Here is a 13,992-nt window from a genome sequence, read left to right on the forward strand (position 1 = left end):
CAGATAATTCTTTTTGAATGCGCTTAAATGACTTTACATATTTTCTAAATGCCCTTTTCAAAGACCCATCTTTTTAAAGACTGAAATAATCTTACTTACCCCAGAATATCCCTTTATATACTTTGTTAAGCATATTCGTATTACTTCACCGTTCTCTAGCTTAAGCAGTGTATAGCATAATGTTTATTCACTAGAAACAACCAAGTTTCAGAGAGAATTTTCTTTTTAATTTCATTTTTTTTTTTTTTGTAATTTGCCTCTCAGGATTTAGGTTCCCCACCTAAAGTACTGAAAAGCTGTTCTCTGTTCAGGTAGTCACTCTTACACAAAATGGACTCCCCCATAGGAAGACCTTAATTTCCTTTTAATGGTTTATATGGCATTTCCTGTGTCTTGTTCAGTACATTCAAACAATCCCAATTCTGTAGTATTTATTCAGCAGCCTTTACAAATTGCCTGATGTGTTACTTGGCTTCCTCCTCTGGCTGGTAGAGCTTTGGCCTTGTGGATAACAAAGCCAGTAAAAACAAACTTCGTTAGAAATCCTAAGTAACAAATTCTAGTCACAGAAATGGGGGCTGCAGTTCACAGCAATTTTAAACAGCTCTATATACAGCTGTTGAATTACTGACAGCAGTGGTGCCCACCTGCCCCATCTGCCTTTTCCTACTGCGTTCCTTGTACCAGTACTAGCATGTCAACTATCTGGCCTGCTAGCAAGTTGGTCTGCTAGCAGATTGGTCTGCTAGAGTTGAACCACCTCAAAAGTAGCTCAGCCAAAAGAGCAAGGTTTTCAACTGCTTCAATTCATTGATCTTTGTCATCATGCTGCCGTATGATCACTGGTTTTGAAGTGAGGACATATCTGTGGAGGTTTGGTGGTAGTCCGCAATTGGACTGTAGGTAAACTGAAGCATCTGTGAGCTTCATGAAATTCACTTACTAAAAAGTAATCATGCCTTTTTTTTTTTTTTTTTTTAGATACAGACTTAGGGTATTTGCTAGTCTTAGCTTATGTGTAGCACAAGACAGTCTATTTAGTGCAGTTGCCTTTAAGTGAAGCCTAGTGACTTCAGTTAGACTAAAGAAGGTCATGCTGTTTTGTACTGTGAACTGAGTTCAGGAGCAATGGATGTTTCCACAGCATACAAAGGCCTCACAGTAGCAGACAACTGATGAGATAAGACAGGCCCGCATGGTCCACACTGTCTGCTAAGAAATGAAAAAACCCAGAAAAAGTGTGGAATTCTTCACCAGTATTATCTAGGCCGAAATGTCTTTCTCATCTGAGACCGCATGGTCAGTCTGTCCTTGAGCATGGCAGCGAAATGCAGTAGAGAGCTTTAAAAAATGTAAATTATATGATCTCAAAGTATCTTTCTGCTCTTTCAATGCTGCTTTTAGACCTGCCTCTAAAACCTCATACAGGGAAATCCATGTGTCCCCGCAAAACCAAAACCACCTCTCTCTGTTTTTCTGGACATCTGTTCAGTGAGGGGAAAAAGGTCCCTTTAAGTCGCCGCCGAGGTCTTGAACCATGACGTTTAATTGTGGGCACTGACTTCCCAGCTGCAGTGTTACATGCATTTGCCAGGCTGTGCAGGGACTGTGGGGAGAGAGCTTGAGTAGGTGAAAGTACAGAGGCTCAGAGATTGCAAAATCACAAGCCTGTAACCCATACCCGTACCTGTCCAGTCTGTTGTCTTACAGAGTAACAGTGACTTCAAATATATCTAAATGCTGGGGGTGCAAATGAAAATAACTATGTTTTCTAGTTAGGAAGTTGAATCACTGTTACTGATGTGTTTAAAAGAAGGATAACTTAGGGCCTTTTCAAACTTAAAAGCAACGATTTACTGGATTGCTCTTCATTAATAATAAATGCTGCTAATAATTGGGTCTCATTGTCAATAATTGCTCATAATCAGGACAATTAACTCTTAAAAAATCTTACCCTTATGAGCTGTAAGGATGTAATACCACAAAACTGTTGTCATGTATTCAGCATAGCTTACATATAAATACATATGTAAACATACGCATTATAAGAAGTATTTATTCAATACATTTATATATAAATATATAACTTTCGAAATACTACTGTATGTTTTTATATATGCTTAGCTGTGTTATTAAAATGCTTGTTGGTTATGCCAGTAGTCTTACAACCTTGCAGCTGCATACAGTGTTGGAAAATGCTTACATACAGTTCCTGGTTTCACTATTGTAGTATGCATATGTCTGGGTTAAAGAGAAGCAAATACTAATTATATCTTGCTTTTAGTAAGCAACTTCTCCTTACGTGCAGCAGGCCTCTGCCTTGGCTATTCCATGTTGTATTACACTTTCTGTATGCAAAAACTTTAGCATTAAATACTAAATCCCACAAAGATAGTTTATAGTTCTTTATGCTCTAAATGGGGTGGGGGGGAGCAGGCACAATGGGTGTTTCAGAGATCTTTTCTCTCATGTAGTTGCCTAGGATTGAGATTGGCAGAGGAACATGAGCTAAGCATTTCATGTGTTAGGAATTCCAAAAAATGTTAATCCTTTCTCCTGAATATAACCTATGTTACCAAAAAAGGTGATTAACTATGAATGGTAATATTTGAAGAAGTAGAAGGGATATATCAAATGCACACAGTCACAAAGCTCTTCTACTCCTTTCATGTGTATTTTTATATATATATGTATGTATGTATCTCTGTGTCTTGGCAAGTCATCTGATACAGTGTTATAATTAAGTGTCACCAATTTAATACTGTATCACAAAAATACAGGCTTGAAGTTAAATGTACTGTAGTGAAATCAAAGTTATAAACAGATTGATCTTCATATTAGCATTGTGTTGTGTGCATGTAACAGAGTCATAAATGGAGTTTCAAAAACCTGTTTATTATTCAGTTCATCCTTTTGTAGTGAGTGCAGAATCATCTTACTTTGCATCTTATTACTTAAATATATTTTTGAAGAAATATAATGAAAATGTCTCCATCAGTCATTAAACAGTATATGCCATTCTAAATAGCATGCCTTAGGTGCTGTAACGCAAGTTTCTGCCAGAAGAAGCCCTTGTATTTCACATGGTATGCCTTGGCCAGCACACTTGCCTTAGCTTAGATGGTTTTTGTGTGGTTTATTTATTACTTCTTTTTATACCACTTTGTATTGAAAGAACATTAAGAATGGACTTAACACTTAACAGTAGAATTGGGTTACCAGAATGTACAGTGTTCTTGCTACCTGAAATTCTTAGATACCACTCCAGAAGAAATTAGCAAATGCTTATTTTTAAGTGACAAGTAGTGCAAACCATTCTTTGGTCTCAAAGAATGAAACTAAATAAAGAAGTACTGAATAAAGGCTGTGCAGTTATTAACTAGATTTCTTATTTAGCCTAGTATTACCCTGCATTTAAATGGTAGCTGTGTTTTTAATCTTTTCAACTATACTTTGCTTATGCTTCACTTTAGCTGAATTCCTACAACTGGAAAACTACTGAAATCCTCTGAAAGCAGACTGTCTGTACCCATCACACTGACTGTCATGCTAGGTGATCACATTATGGAGGATAATGAAATGCCTTGCTGCTTTTCTACGGGTTTTTTTTCTTCCTACTTTTGTTTCTTGTTTTCTTTCACTTTTGTGTGTGTGGTTGGTTGGGTTTTTTTTGCTTTACCATTGTTGCTTTTTTGTAATGTTAACCCAAGGGATGGAAGGTATGCCTCTACCTTTGCTGCTTGCCTGTAGCATTTATATGATATCAGGATTTAAGTGTACATGGCAATGTACAGTATTCTTTATAAGGACTGTAAAAGCTTCTTTTAAATAGGGAAGTCAGGAGACTGTTAAAACATTATCATCTATTAGCTGTCTGTTAAAAGGTTAAATTTCTTTTTCCTAATCAACAACTCCTGATAAGTTTTACCTACAGAACTTAAAAGCATCAATGGTCTATTTCTCTGAAATAGAAATGTTAAATTTTTACTCTTAGAAAAGGAGAGGACAGTATAATTTGATGGACAGTATAGTTCCTGTATTAAGGAAAGAGTGTGAGTTAACATCGAACAACCTGTTGAGGTCAAAGCAGGAGCCGCCTATGGTATGGGTAGATTTTAGATCAGGTTCGCGAAGTTCAGTAGGTGCTTTGCGAGATAGGGTAGTGAAAAACTGAGTTCATTTTTTCAGGGTCTTTTATAGAGAGAGAGAACCTTTTTTTTTAGGTTCTGTCTTTCTTCCTTAGTTTAAAATGCCTTGAGTTTTCCTCCTAATAATAAAAGTACCTAAGCTGTGAAAGGAGTTGGTAAGCCAAGAACATGATTAAATGTTTCAAGGATACTAGGTAATTGGCTCTGTGATAACTGCTTTCATAGAAAACCTATGCATTTCATGTCATTAGTTGTGGTGTTTAGACACTATAATATAGAAGGTATATTTTCAAAATGGGATCAGAGTCAGTGATCAGCGGGTTTATTGTATTGGCTATGAAAAAATATTCTAACATGGCCCAGCAATTGAGTAAATTTCAATGCTATTTTTGGAAAAACTTGGTTTAGAGAACATTTTGGATAGAAATAAAAATTGTTCAATTGAAGAGAATTTAAACAGTAAATAACAAAACAAAGAACATGGTATAACAGTTTTAATTAGAAATGTGGGATTGTGTTTTTGAACAGGTTTTAATACTAATTATTATTTTTATTATTTTTTTGTCAATACCTTTTTTACCCAAAAGTTTTTTCATAATTTTGTGTTTTCATTTTTGATGCACAACTGTTACTTTGACTTATACACTACTGTTTCACTGTGACAACTTGAGGTGTGAATCAATGGCCTCCACTCTAAAGAGGGGTTTTTATATGTACAATTCAGCATAACACATAAGATGTACATTTAAATATGCTTTAATATTTCAACATTAAATGTGTGTGAATGTGTCAAAGTGTTGTGGTTTAGCCCCAGCCGGCAACTAAGCACCACGCAGCTGCTCACTCACTCCCCCTCCCACAGTGGGATGGGGGAGAGAATTAGGAAAAAAGCCTCGTGGGTTGAGATAAACACGGTTTAATAGGACAGAAAGAGAGAAGGAAACAACAATGATAATACCAACAAAGGAATGTACAAGAACAAGTGATGCCCAATACAACAATTGCTCACCACCTGGCGATCGACAGCCCATCCCCTAGCAACAATTTCTGCCCCCCGGCCAACTCCAGTTTATGTACTGGGCATGATGTTGTATGGTAGGGAATATCTCTTTGGCCAGCCTGGGTCAGCTGTCCCGGCTGTGTCCCCTCCCAGCTCCCCGTGCATCCCCAGCCTGCTCGCTGGCAGGCCAGCACAAGAAGCTGGACTGTCCTTGACTGCTCAGCAACAACCCAAAACATCAGCACATTATCAACAGTTTCTCATCCCAAATCCAAAACACAGTCTGACACTAGCTTCTGTGAAGAAAACCAGCTCTATCCTGACTGAAACCAGGACACAGAGGCATTTAAAAAATCATTTCCATGAATGATTATTAATAGAAGGCAGATGACAGTAATTCCAATGATTTTTTGGATTCTGATTAATTTTGTATGTGGGCAGTGTGTGAGTGCAGTGTTCTGAATGTCATCTAGTATTTGCATGGGTCATGTCCTTTTTGTGTTACCTGTGTTAAATACGGGTGTTACACAGCAAACGCAAATTTAATTGTGCAATAGCACAGGAAGTAATACTGGTCAGGAGACTTGAAGCCCAGCAAAAATGTCAACAGAATTATTTTTTCTCCTTTAAACATCATTCAGTTTTAATAGACATAATGTGAATACTTACTGAAAACAAGGTAATTTTTTACTCTGCCACCTGAAAAAACTTTCCAGAGTCGGTTGGACCTTTTAGGTCCTTGACACTCAGAAGAGAAAAGGAAATCACTTCAGGTAGCATTCTTCATATCCATACCTTGAGATTGACTACATCTGCAAGGGGTAATTTCCTAGGTAACATAAGATAAAAGATCACTGGTTCTGTCTTTCGTGAGTTCTCACGAGCTCTTGGTGCCTAGCGTAATTTTGAGCTCATTTGTGAATTAGGAGACTTGGAGATTTCTGTGGACTGCTTCTACTGCACTCTTTTCAGTTGTTTACCTCTTTTTCAAGGTGAAATATTAGAGATCACATATAGAATCGTATACATACAGAATTTCTCCTGATACAGTCATAGCCTGCTTGTAGAGATACGAAAAGTGCATCTGGAAAGGTAAGGTGTATACTATGTGTTTGGGATCCTTCTGTAAGTCTAGACTCCACTGCCATTGTAGAACAAGATGACAGATATCTATCCATATACTTCAGTGTCAACAATGGACTTACTAGATCTTGTAAGGTGAGTTGGGCTTTGTATACTATAGCTGTACTTCCACTCTTAGGAAAACACTACCTATGACATACTAACCTGTTGTCATGGCTTTACCATCTTTTGGTTGCCCTGAAGGCTGTAAAGGCAGACAGTGCTCTTTAAGCTCTTCTGTGTCACAAACTTCTCATGTTACAAGCCACTCAATCTCCATCTATTCTTATGATTAAATACAGAAGTCCTTCGTCTATCTACTCTTCATCTTCAGAAGGCTTAGTCATCTTGTTCAGGTGGTTTGGTCTTGCCAGCAGTGAAAGCCTTGCTACCTTTCACGTTGCTTATGATTGCAGCTCCTTCAGAGCTTTGGCAGATAAATTTACCTTTAAATGTTATTCCAGAATAACTCTACAAGTTTGTTTACAATTGCCCTGGAAGCACTAACAGTGTAGAATTCTGGGTTTTGTTTTCTCTGCAGAGAAACGCTTGAGCCAAGCATTTCCTCTCTCTGGATTGAGAGTTTTGGATTGACACATTACTGGATTAGCTCTGAGGAGCCCTCCTAGTCTTGTAGGCAACCTAAGTACCTTCAGGCTGATGTACAGAAACGGAGAGATACACAATGATGTTCTGAAGACTGTTTTACAGGATTTGTGGGTGCCTTGAGATCAGTTTCTTTACCTTGAGTATCAACAAATGATAGCTTTTTTTTTGCTGAAGGAAGTCTCTTCCAAGGACTGTTGTCAGGTGTACTCCTAGCCCAATGGTTAGGAATGGTAATACTAATTATCTTGAAGTTTTTATTTGTCAGGAGTTACCTTCTGGATGACAGAAGACAATTTTTGGTAACTTGAGCTACAGCATTACCCAGACAGTTTTGGTCTTGGTTTGGAGACCTGTAGCACTTCCTGTGATTTTAGATTTTCGTGCAACAAACGGAGGTCGTTCTGGAGACTTGAGGCTCTTTTTTTTTGACCTCTTACTGCCTAGAGGGTAGATGATTTCCAAGATTTTACTGGGGCTGTTCTTTCCTGCTTGGAGGCTAATGGAAAGACATAGCATGCTGAAAGAAGTTGCTTGAAACATGTGGCTTGGCATAGGTCTAGGTTGCACTCATCGCATAGATGCTCAGCTTAGGTACTGATCTTCATGTGATTTTTGAGTGGTTCATTAGTTGAAACTTTTTATTCACTCTGGGTATTCTGTATTTTTGTATATTGACAAGACAGACTTTTTAGGAAGGCTGCTCATGTTTTTCTATTTCCTGCTAAACAGTCCTGTGGCTCTTTCATTTGAGCTATATAAACATTGAAGGTGAAAGTTTGGTTATTTACCAGAAATTCTCTTTCTTGATATAAATTGTGTATATGTGCATTCAGTAATGCACCACTTCTGCTCTTGCTTGACCTCCTTGAGAAACTAGCATTCTAAGTAGAGGGGAACTGAGAGGGAGAACCATATCCTTCTGCCTATGTTATTCCAGTAGGGATGGGAACTGGGGATTATCCTGCAGAGATGGCAGAGTACCACATAGTCTTATTTTCAGTACTTGAGTCTAAGAATGGTAAAAAAGAAGTAATGCGTGTTTTTGTTTCTTATGAAGATGCCTTTTGGTTTTTTTTTCCCCCTCTTTATCAAATAAATGACACAGGGGTTTTGGTGTTCCCCTCCCAAGTATTTAGAAGGGGGGAGGGGAGTAATTTTTTGATCCGTTCTAGGAGGTGATGTCTGCCCTTGTCTGTTATATTTGTTTTGTTAAGGCGTTCTCTATGTGACTGTGGCATATGTGTGGACATTTTAGCTGTGGAGGCTGTTGCTTTTCCAATATCAAGCTATCTTGATCGCTGATGAAGTGATGCTAATCACTTAATGCAGCTTCATTAAAACGTGCAAGTAGAATGGTTCATGTTTTCACATGTTGTCACTGGCCTTCTACAAAGTTGAAAACCTGTTGTATTGATGATTTTGCTATTAAAAACAACAGGCACAGAGTTGCTAATTGGAATAAAGTGATTAGTGAAGTTTACTTTTCTGTACTACCTAATGTGATTATGACATATAGATGTGGTAGCCTCTGAATTTAGAGTTGGGCCATGACAGCTATTAAAACTACAAACAGGATTCATTAGGTTGCTTTAGTTGAAGATGACAAAGTCAAGCAAAAAATGTGTAAGAAGACATGGCCTACAAGGAAAGACAAATAGTGTTGTTCATTTAAAATGAGAGGAATTAGGGAAGACATGATGAATTTTAAAATAAGTAAGCTTAATTTCTAGAAGAATGCAGAACATGTTTTTGGTGGCGTGAAATCTGTAAATTAGTTTGGAGAGTTTCAACATTATGATTATGAGCACTATTGGTATTTTCCAAATCATCTTCCTCCTTTCCACACCTCCCAACTCAGGAAAGACAGGATTAGAGATGTTCATGTTGAAATTAGCTTATAATTTTTGTTGAGAAAAAGAATTCAGCAAAAATGCAAACAAAAATCATATTTTTTCAAAAATTATTTTAGTATTAAAATAACAAAAATTAATACTTCTCAATTGTATAAGACTTGATGTTTTTCACTTTGCTTACAACTTGATTAACTTCTCTTTGCTTTTGAAAGATGAAAAAAATCAATCTTGTCCTGCCTATTTTTACGTGCATCCACTTCTCTGTATTTAGGCTGCCTAGAAAAGTAGGACAGTGTATAGCAAAGATGCATGTTATTATTGTAATTCTAGTCCATTTAATGTAGCGTTTCAGAGCAATGCCTGAACTATTTGAGGGTCTATAAAGTATTTTTGATCTCGGTGATCCATAGATAAGAACGCGTATATCCACCAACAACTCTTTTAAAAAAAAGTAGTCATTTGGTGGGAACTCAAAAATTAAGTCACGTGCAGTCAAGAAAGGAATCTTGGACTTTTTGGAATTATCCAATCAGATACAGGCTAAATGACCAAATAATAAGAACTGTTCGATAACCTTATAGTAGCCCAAGTGTATTTTTGTACTACATTAGCGGATTGTTATGTACATATTTTAGAATTACAGTTTAGTCCTGTGTTCTAATTGTCTGTCTGTAAAATCAATATTGATGAAAAGCTACCATCTTAAAAACGTTATCAAAGGGAAGCCACTGAGGTCATATTTCAATGATCAAGTGTCAGGCTGTGGTTTAGCATTTACTCCACTAGTAGCATACGAGCTATAGAGTACATATTTGTATAAAATCCTTTTTCGTAAGTGATGATTGATTCACGCAAACAAATACAAGGTGATAATGAGTTTGGCCTCAGCAGGAGCTGTAAAAAGGCCATTAATAAGCATATGGAATAAGGAGGGAGTGCGGGATGGAGCCTGTATAGGTAACTGAGAAGAAATAGCCTGTCCTGCAGAAGAGGAGTGCTGCAGGCAGTTAACAGCTGCTAAAAATGCTGCTGGTAGGTAAGGAGTCAGGGTTTTCAATACTGCAAGTTCAAAATGAACTGAGGAGTGAGGATTTAGGAAGCTCTGGAAAACACCAGTGCGAATCTTGGATTGCTGGAAACTTCTTATATTCTCCTTTGCAGCATTTTATAACATGTGAAGAGGTGAACATTAATTTTATGTAACCATATGAGGTGACTGTTCAGTTTAAAATTGCCACACTTGCAAATACTTCTATAGTCTAGGGGCCAAGGTTGTTATTTAAACAACAACAACAAAAAATTTATGTTCTGAAATCATATATTCATGTTTCTTTAAAAAAAAAAAAAGGGCACTTAATAAACAGGTGCTTGCTCTCCCTAATTACTCCATTTGGTGGTTAATGAAAAATGTACCTTGGCTTTTTTCCATACCATTTAAGAAACTTGTTCTTCCCACTGACCTTTTCAGAAGGCAAGGTAATTCAAGTGATAATCTGAAGAGAGAAGAAAGGATTTTAAATATCCTGTTTTTCAAATGAAATGGCATCTACTTGTTGACTTGGTTATGTAGGTTTCTCCATGTAAAGTTAGAGGTTAAAGCATTATTGTGGCATCTTTCCTAATATTTAAAGTATATGTTGCCAGGTTTTCTAATTCAGAAGTTTTGTTGACTTCAGCTGAAGCTTTGTCTGCATAAAAATTTATTATATACTTCAAAATTTGCCTGAAATGATTCATACTTAAGGTATTGGTAATGTTGCTTTCATGTGGTATGAATTTATAATTTATGAATCACAGAGCACGTAATTGTGGAGGAGGGGATGGAAAGGATATTATACTTGCATTTGAAACAGACACTGCCTGAAAAAAGATTCTTTTCCACAAGGTATATGTTATACATATTGAATATTACAGAAGCTGAGTTCTAACCCTTTACTTTCATTTTTTCTGTGTCTTCAGTCTCCAAGTGATAGGAAATGAGTTGTTGCAAATGAGTTTGATCTGTACTTGTTTGAGGTCCTTCTTTGCCTGATGGATGCTCTGGCTGCATTCTCTTCTCACTCTATATTCTGTGTTGGATTTCCTTTGCTTCAAATTGATGTGAAAAGATCAAGGGAGATATAGTGGTACCCAGTCGCCATGCAAAATAAGGGCATGGAGCACCAGAAAAAAACTCCCGAGACATTCTATGTAAAGCCATAGGTTAATATCAAACTGACTCAAAATTTACGATTTGTTTGATTCAATCAAACAAGGTAAACTGCTTTGGTAAGTCCAGGTTATAGTTGTGGCAATTTTTAATTAGGAGAATAAGCATCAATCTTTTGTTAGTTTGTCTCCATTCAGAGTGAAAACAGATTCTGAAATAGTAGGGGTCTGTTTAATAGTAGTTCCAGCTTTGAGCCAGGTTATTCATCCTGATTCTTTGGGTAAAATTACTATTGAAATCACTGGCAAGTTTTTGCAACTTCTTACCCGACTCTCCTTTTAAAGCTTTCTTCTTCTTTGTTGTACTGCATAACCATCCACAGATCGCGTGCACACCAAGCACATTTTTATCACTGTAATACAAATTACAAATGTGTTCACACTTAAAACTAATCATATTATTACTATAATGCTTTTTTAAAAATCAAGTTTTAATCAATGTGAGACAATTTGCCAGAAAGAAAAATTACATGTTTTATCCTTTTTATGCTCACTGAATTTTGTTCATGTTTTCTTTTTAAATAGTGATTCCAGAGTTTATTAGTCAAGTCAATATTGCATTGGAGAGCTTAAGCAAGAACACTGTGCATCTGTTTGATGATAACCAGTTTGTGGACATTTCTAAGAAGGTATACGATACAATTCATAACATCAGATGCTCAGTCATGATGATTCGGGTAAGTTTTTTATTTGTTCATTTAATGTGCATTTCTAGGATAGTTGAGGACATCAGGGCATTTTCAGGAGAATTTAGAACCGTGTATGTGAATGATGCGCCATAGCTCATACCCAGATTGAACTGATCTGGGAAATTTAGATTACAATGAAACCCACATGATTCTAACTCAAGAAGGCTAGAATTGCATTGAGTACTGGATTAGACCATTGCATAAAAATGTGTTTTGTTCTTTAAAAGTATTTGTTTGTGTTTGGTTGATAAAAATCTTCATTCACTTCCTTGTGGCTACAACCCCAAATCTCCTTGGAGCTCCTTAACCTTATTTAGTGGAATATAGGAATGGAGAGTATATTCAGGTGATCCTGATAACCTCATGTTGGAATTTTGCCAGCTTCACTCCAGAAGACTTAACAGCCTCATTTCTGTCAATCTGACACAGTCAGCAATCAATGTACTTATCCTAGTGTTTTTCCCAAAATTCAAGAAAATGCTTCAGAACAGCATATTTTTAAAATTTGAAACAAAGTTCTGTCAGATGCAGAACTTCCCCCAAGTATCTTCAGTCCACAAATCCCATTTCAAATGATACAACAACTGAGCTGCAGTATCTGTATGTTCAGCAATTTTTATTTTAAATAAAAGTAAATATTAATTAAAAAATAGATACATTTTTCAAAGGAAGGTTGTCTTTTCATTTGAGAAGAAAATAAGAAACAGATTCCCCTTCTCTTTTAAATACAAAAACGTATTGGAGGGCTGGTGTGGCCAGCAGGTCGAGGGAGGGGTTTCTGCCCCTCCACTCTGGTGAGACCCCCCTGCAGTGCTGCGTCCAGCCTCTGGAGCTCTCAGCACAGGAAAGACATGGACCTGTTGGAGACGATAAAGAGGGGGCCACAGCAATGATCAGAATGACCTCTCCTATGAGGACAGGCTGAGAGAGTTGGGTTTGTTCAGCGTGCAGAAGAGAAGTCTCTGGGGAGACTTTATTGTAGCCTTTCAGTACTTAAAGGGGGCTTATAAGAAAGATGGGGACAGACTTGCTAGAAGGGGCTGTAGCAATAGGACAAGGGGTAATGGTTTTGAACTAAAAGAGAGTACATTTAGACTAGATACAAGGAAAAAAAAATTTCCCAGGGAGAGTGGTGAGACACTGGGACAGGTTGCACCAGAGGGGTGGTAGATGCCCCATCCCTGGACTGTATTGCAGTGTGTAAGTTAAACAGTTCCAGTAGGAATTCAAATGAGTGAAGTATTTGAAATGTCTCATCCTTATTGCAGTTGTCAATTACGAAATTGTTCATATATTGAAGAGAGATCTTGAAACACTGTTTAATGGTTTGCTGTTCTTTCACTTCACCTACAGTGATTTTTGATTGGCTGCCAGCAAGTTAGTTTTAAATGGTTCTATCTTGAAGTGATTGTTTTTAAGTTGTGGGTTTTGGGGTTTTTTGGTGGTGGTGGGTTTTGTTGGGTTTTTGTTGTTGTTGTTTTTTTTTTTAAATCTGATGGTCATACATGTAGCCAGGCATAAAAAAGTTAGATAATGATACACTTTCTCTGGAGCGCTCACTAAAGCGTGGCTTGCTTGTCTTGTTCAGCACTTAATCACATGATGCAGGATGCAGCTAGTACCATCTAATTTCATCGCAACTGCCTGAAAAAGTTTTATTACTGCTTTGCTACTTTTTACTTCTGCAGCATTTAAAAAAAAAAATTATTTCATATCAGATTTAGGAGTTTCCCAATCCTATCTGAATTATATTTGACTTCTACCACATGTATTCAAAGAATCTTCATGTGTCTGCTTGCCTTTTGTTTGTCCCTGTCACTGTTACTTTTGAGTAGGCTTCTGCTCTTACAGCATCTTCCAGATGTTTACTTTTCATGCCATCCTTCCTTGGTCAGATACCATTTACAGATCCCACTGCACTAGGCACGTCTAAAACAAAGATGAAAGCAACATCTCCATTTGCTGCTCCTTTAAACGGTGTACCTTTCAAGAGGAGTCCAAGCTGGAACCATTTCTGTTCAAAAACGCCTTTTTGGTGATGTGTTCTCACAACCGTATACTTTGAAGGATGTAACTTCTCTGCTGAGTAGGGAATTATAAAACTTTTTTTCTGTACACTTCTGGAAAAAAGAGTTTTACAACAGACACTTTCAGGATCAAACAGGAAACCCAAGTATCTACCAGGAAAATTACGTTTATGTGATGAGTGCCACTGCTATTGGACTGTTACATTAATGGAGTTTTGGATGCTATCCCTTCTCTGTAAGGGAATAGTCAATATTGGCAAGTGGATCAAGAGCAGATCAAGTTTGCCTCCTTCACACTGTAGATATCCTGGTAGGTCATCTCGGCTACTCAGGAGG

At 37.3% G+C, this 13,992-nt stretch overlaps 1 protein-coding gene across 1 annotated transcript in view; it reads left to right on the plus strand.

Annotated features, from left to right (window-relative positions):
* Positions 1 to 13,992, plus strand: part of CTNNA3 (catenin alpha 3) — a gene marked incomplete at its 3' end in the record, with an annotated part of 517,670 nt that overhangs the window by 408,252 nt on the left and 95,426 nt on the right. The window contains exon 12 of the mRNA XM_082002095.1: positions 11,466 to 11,617. Coding sequence (XP_081858221.1) covers positions 11,466 to 11,617 — 152 coding nt within the window. The remainder of the gene's footprint in view (positions 1 to 11,465; positions 11,618 to 13,992) is intronic.

Source organism: Phaethon aethereus (assembly GCF_964289735.1).
Source record: "Phaethon aethereus genome assembly, chromosome: 7".
Classification (NCBI taxonomy): domain Eukaryota; kingdom Metazoa; phylum Chordata; class Aves; order Phaethontiformes; family Phaethontidae; genus Phaethon; species Phaethon aethereus.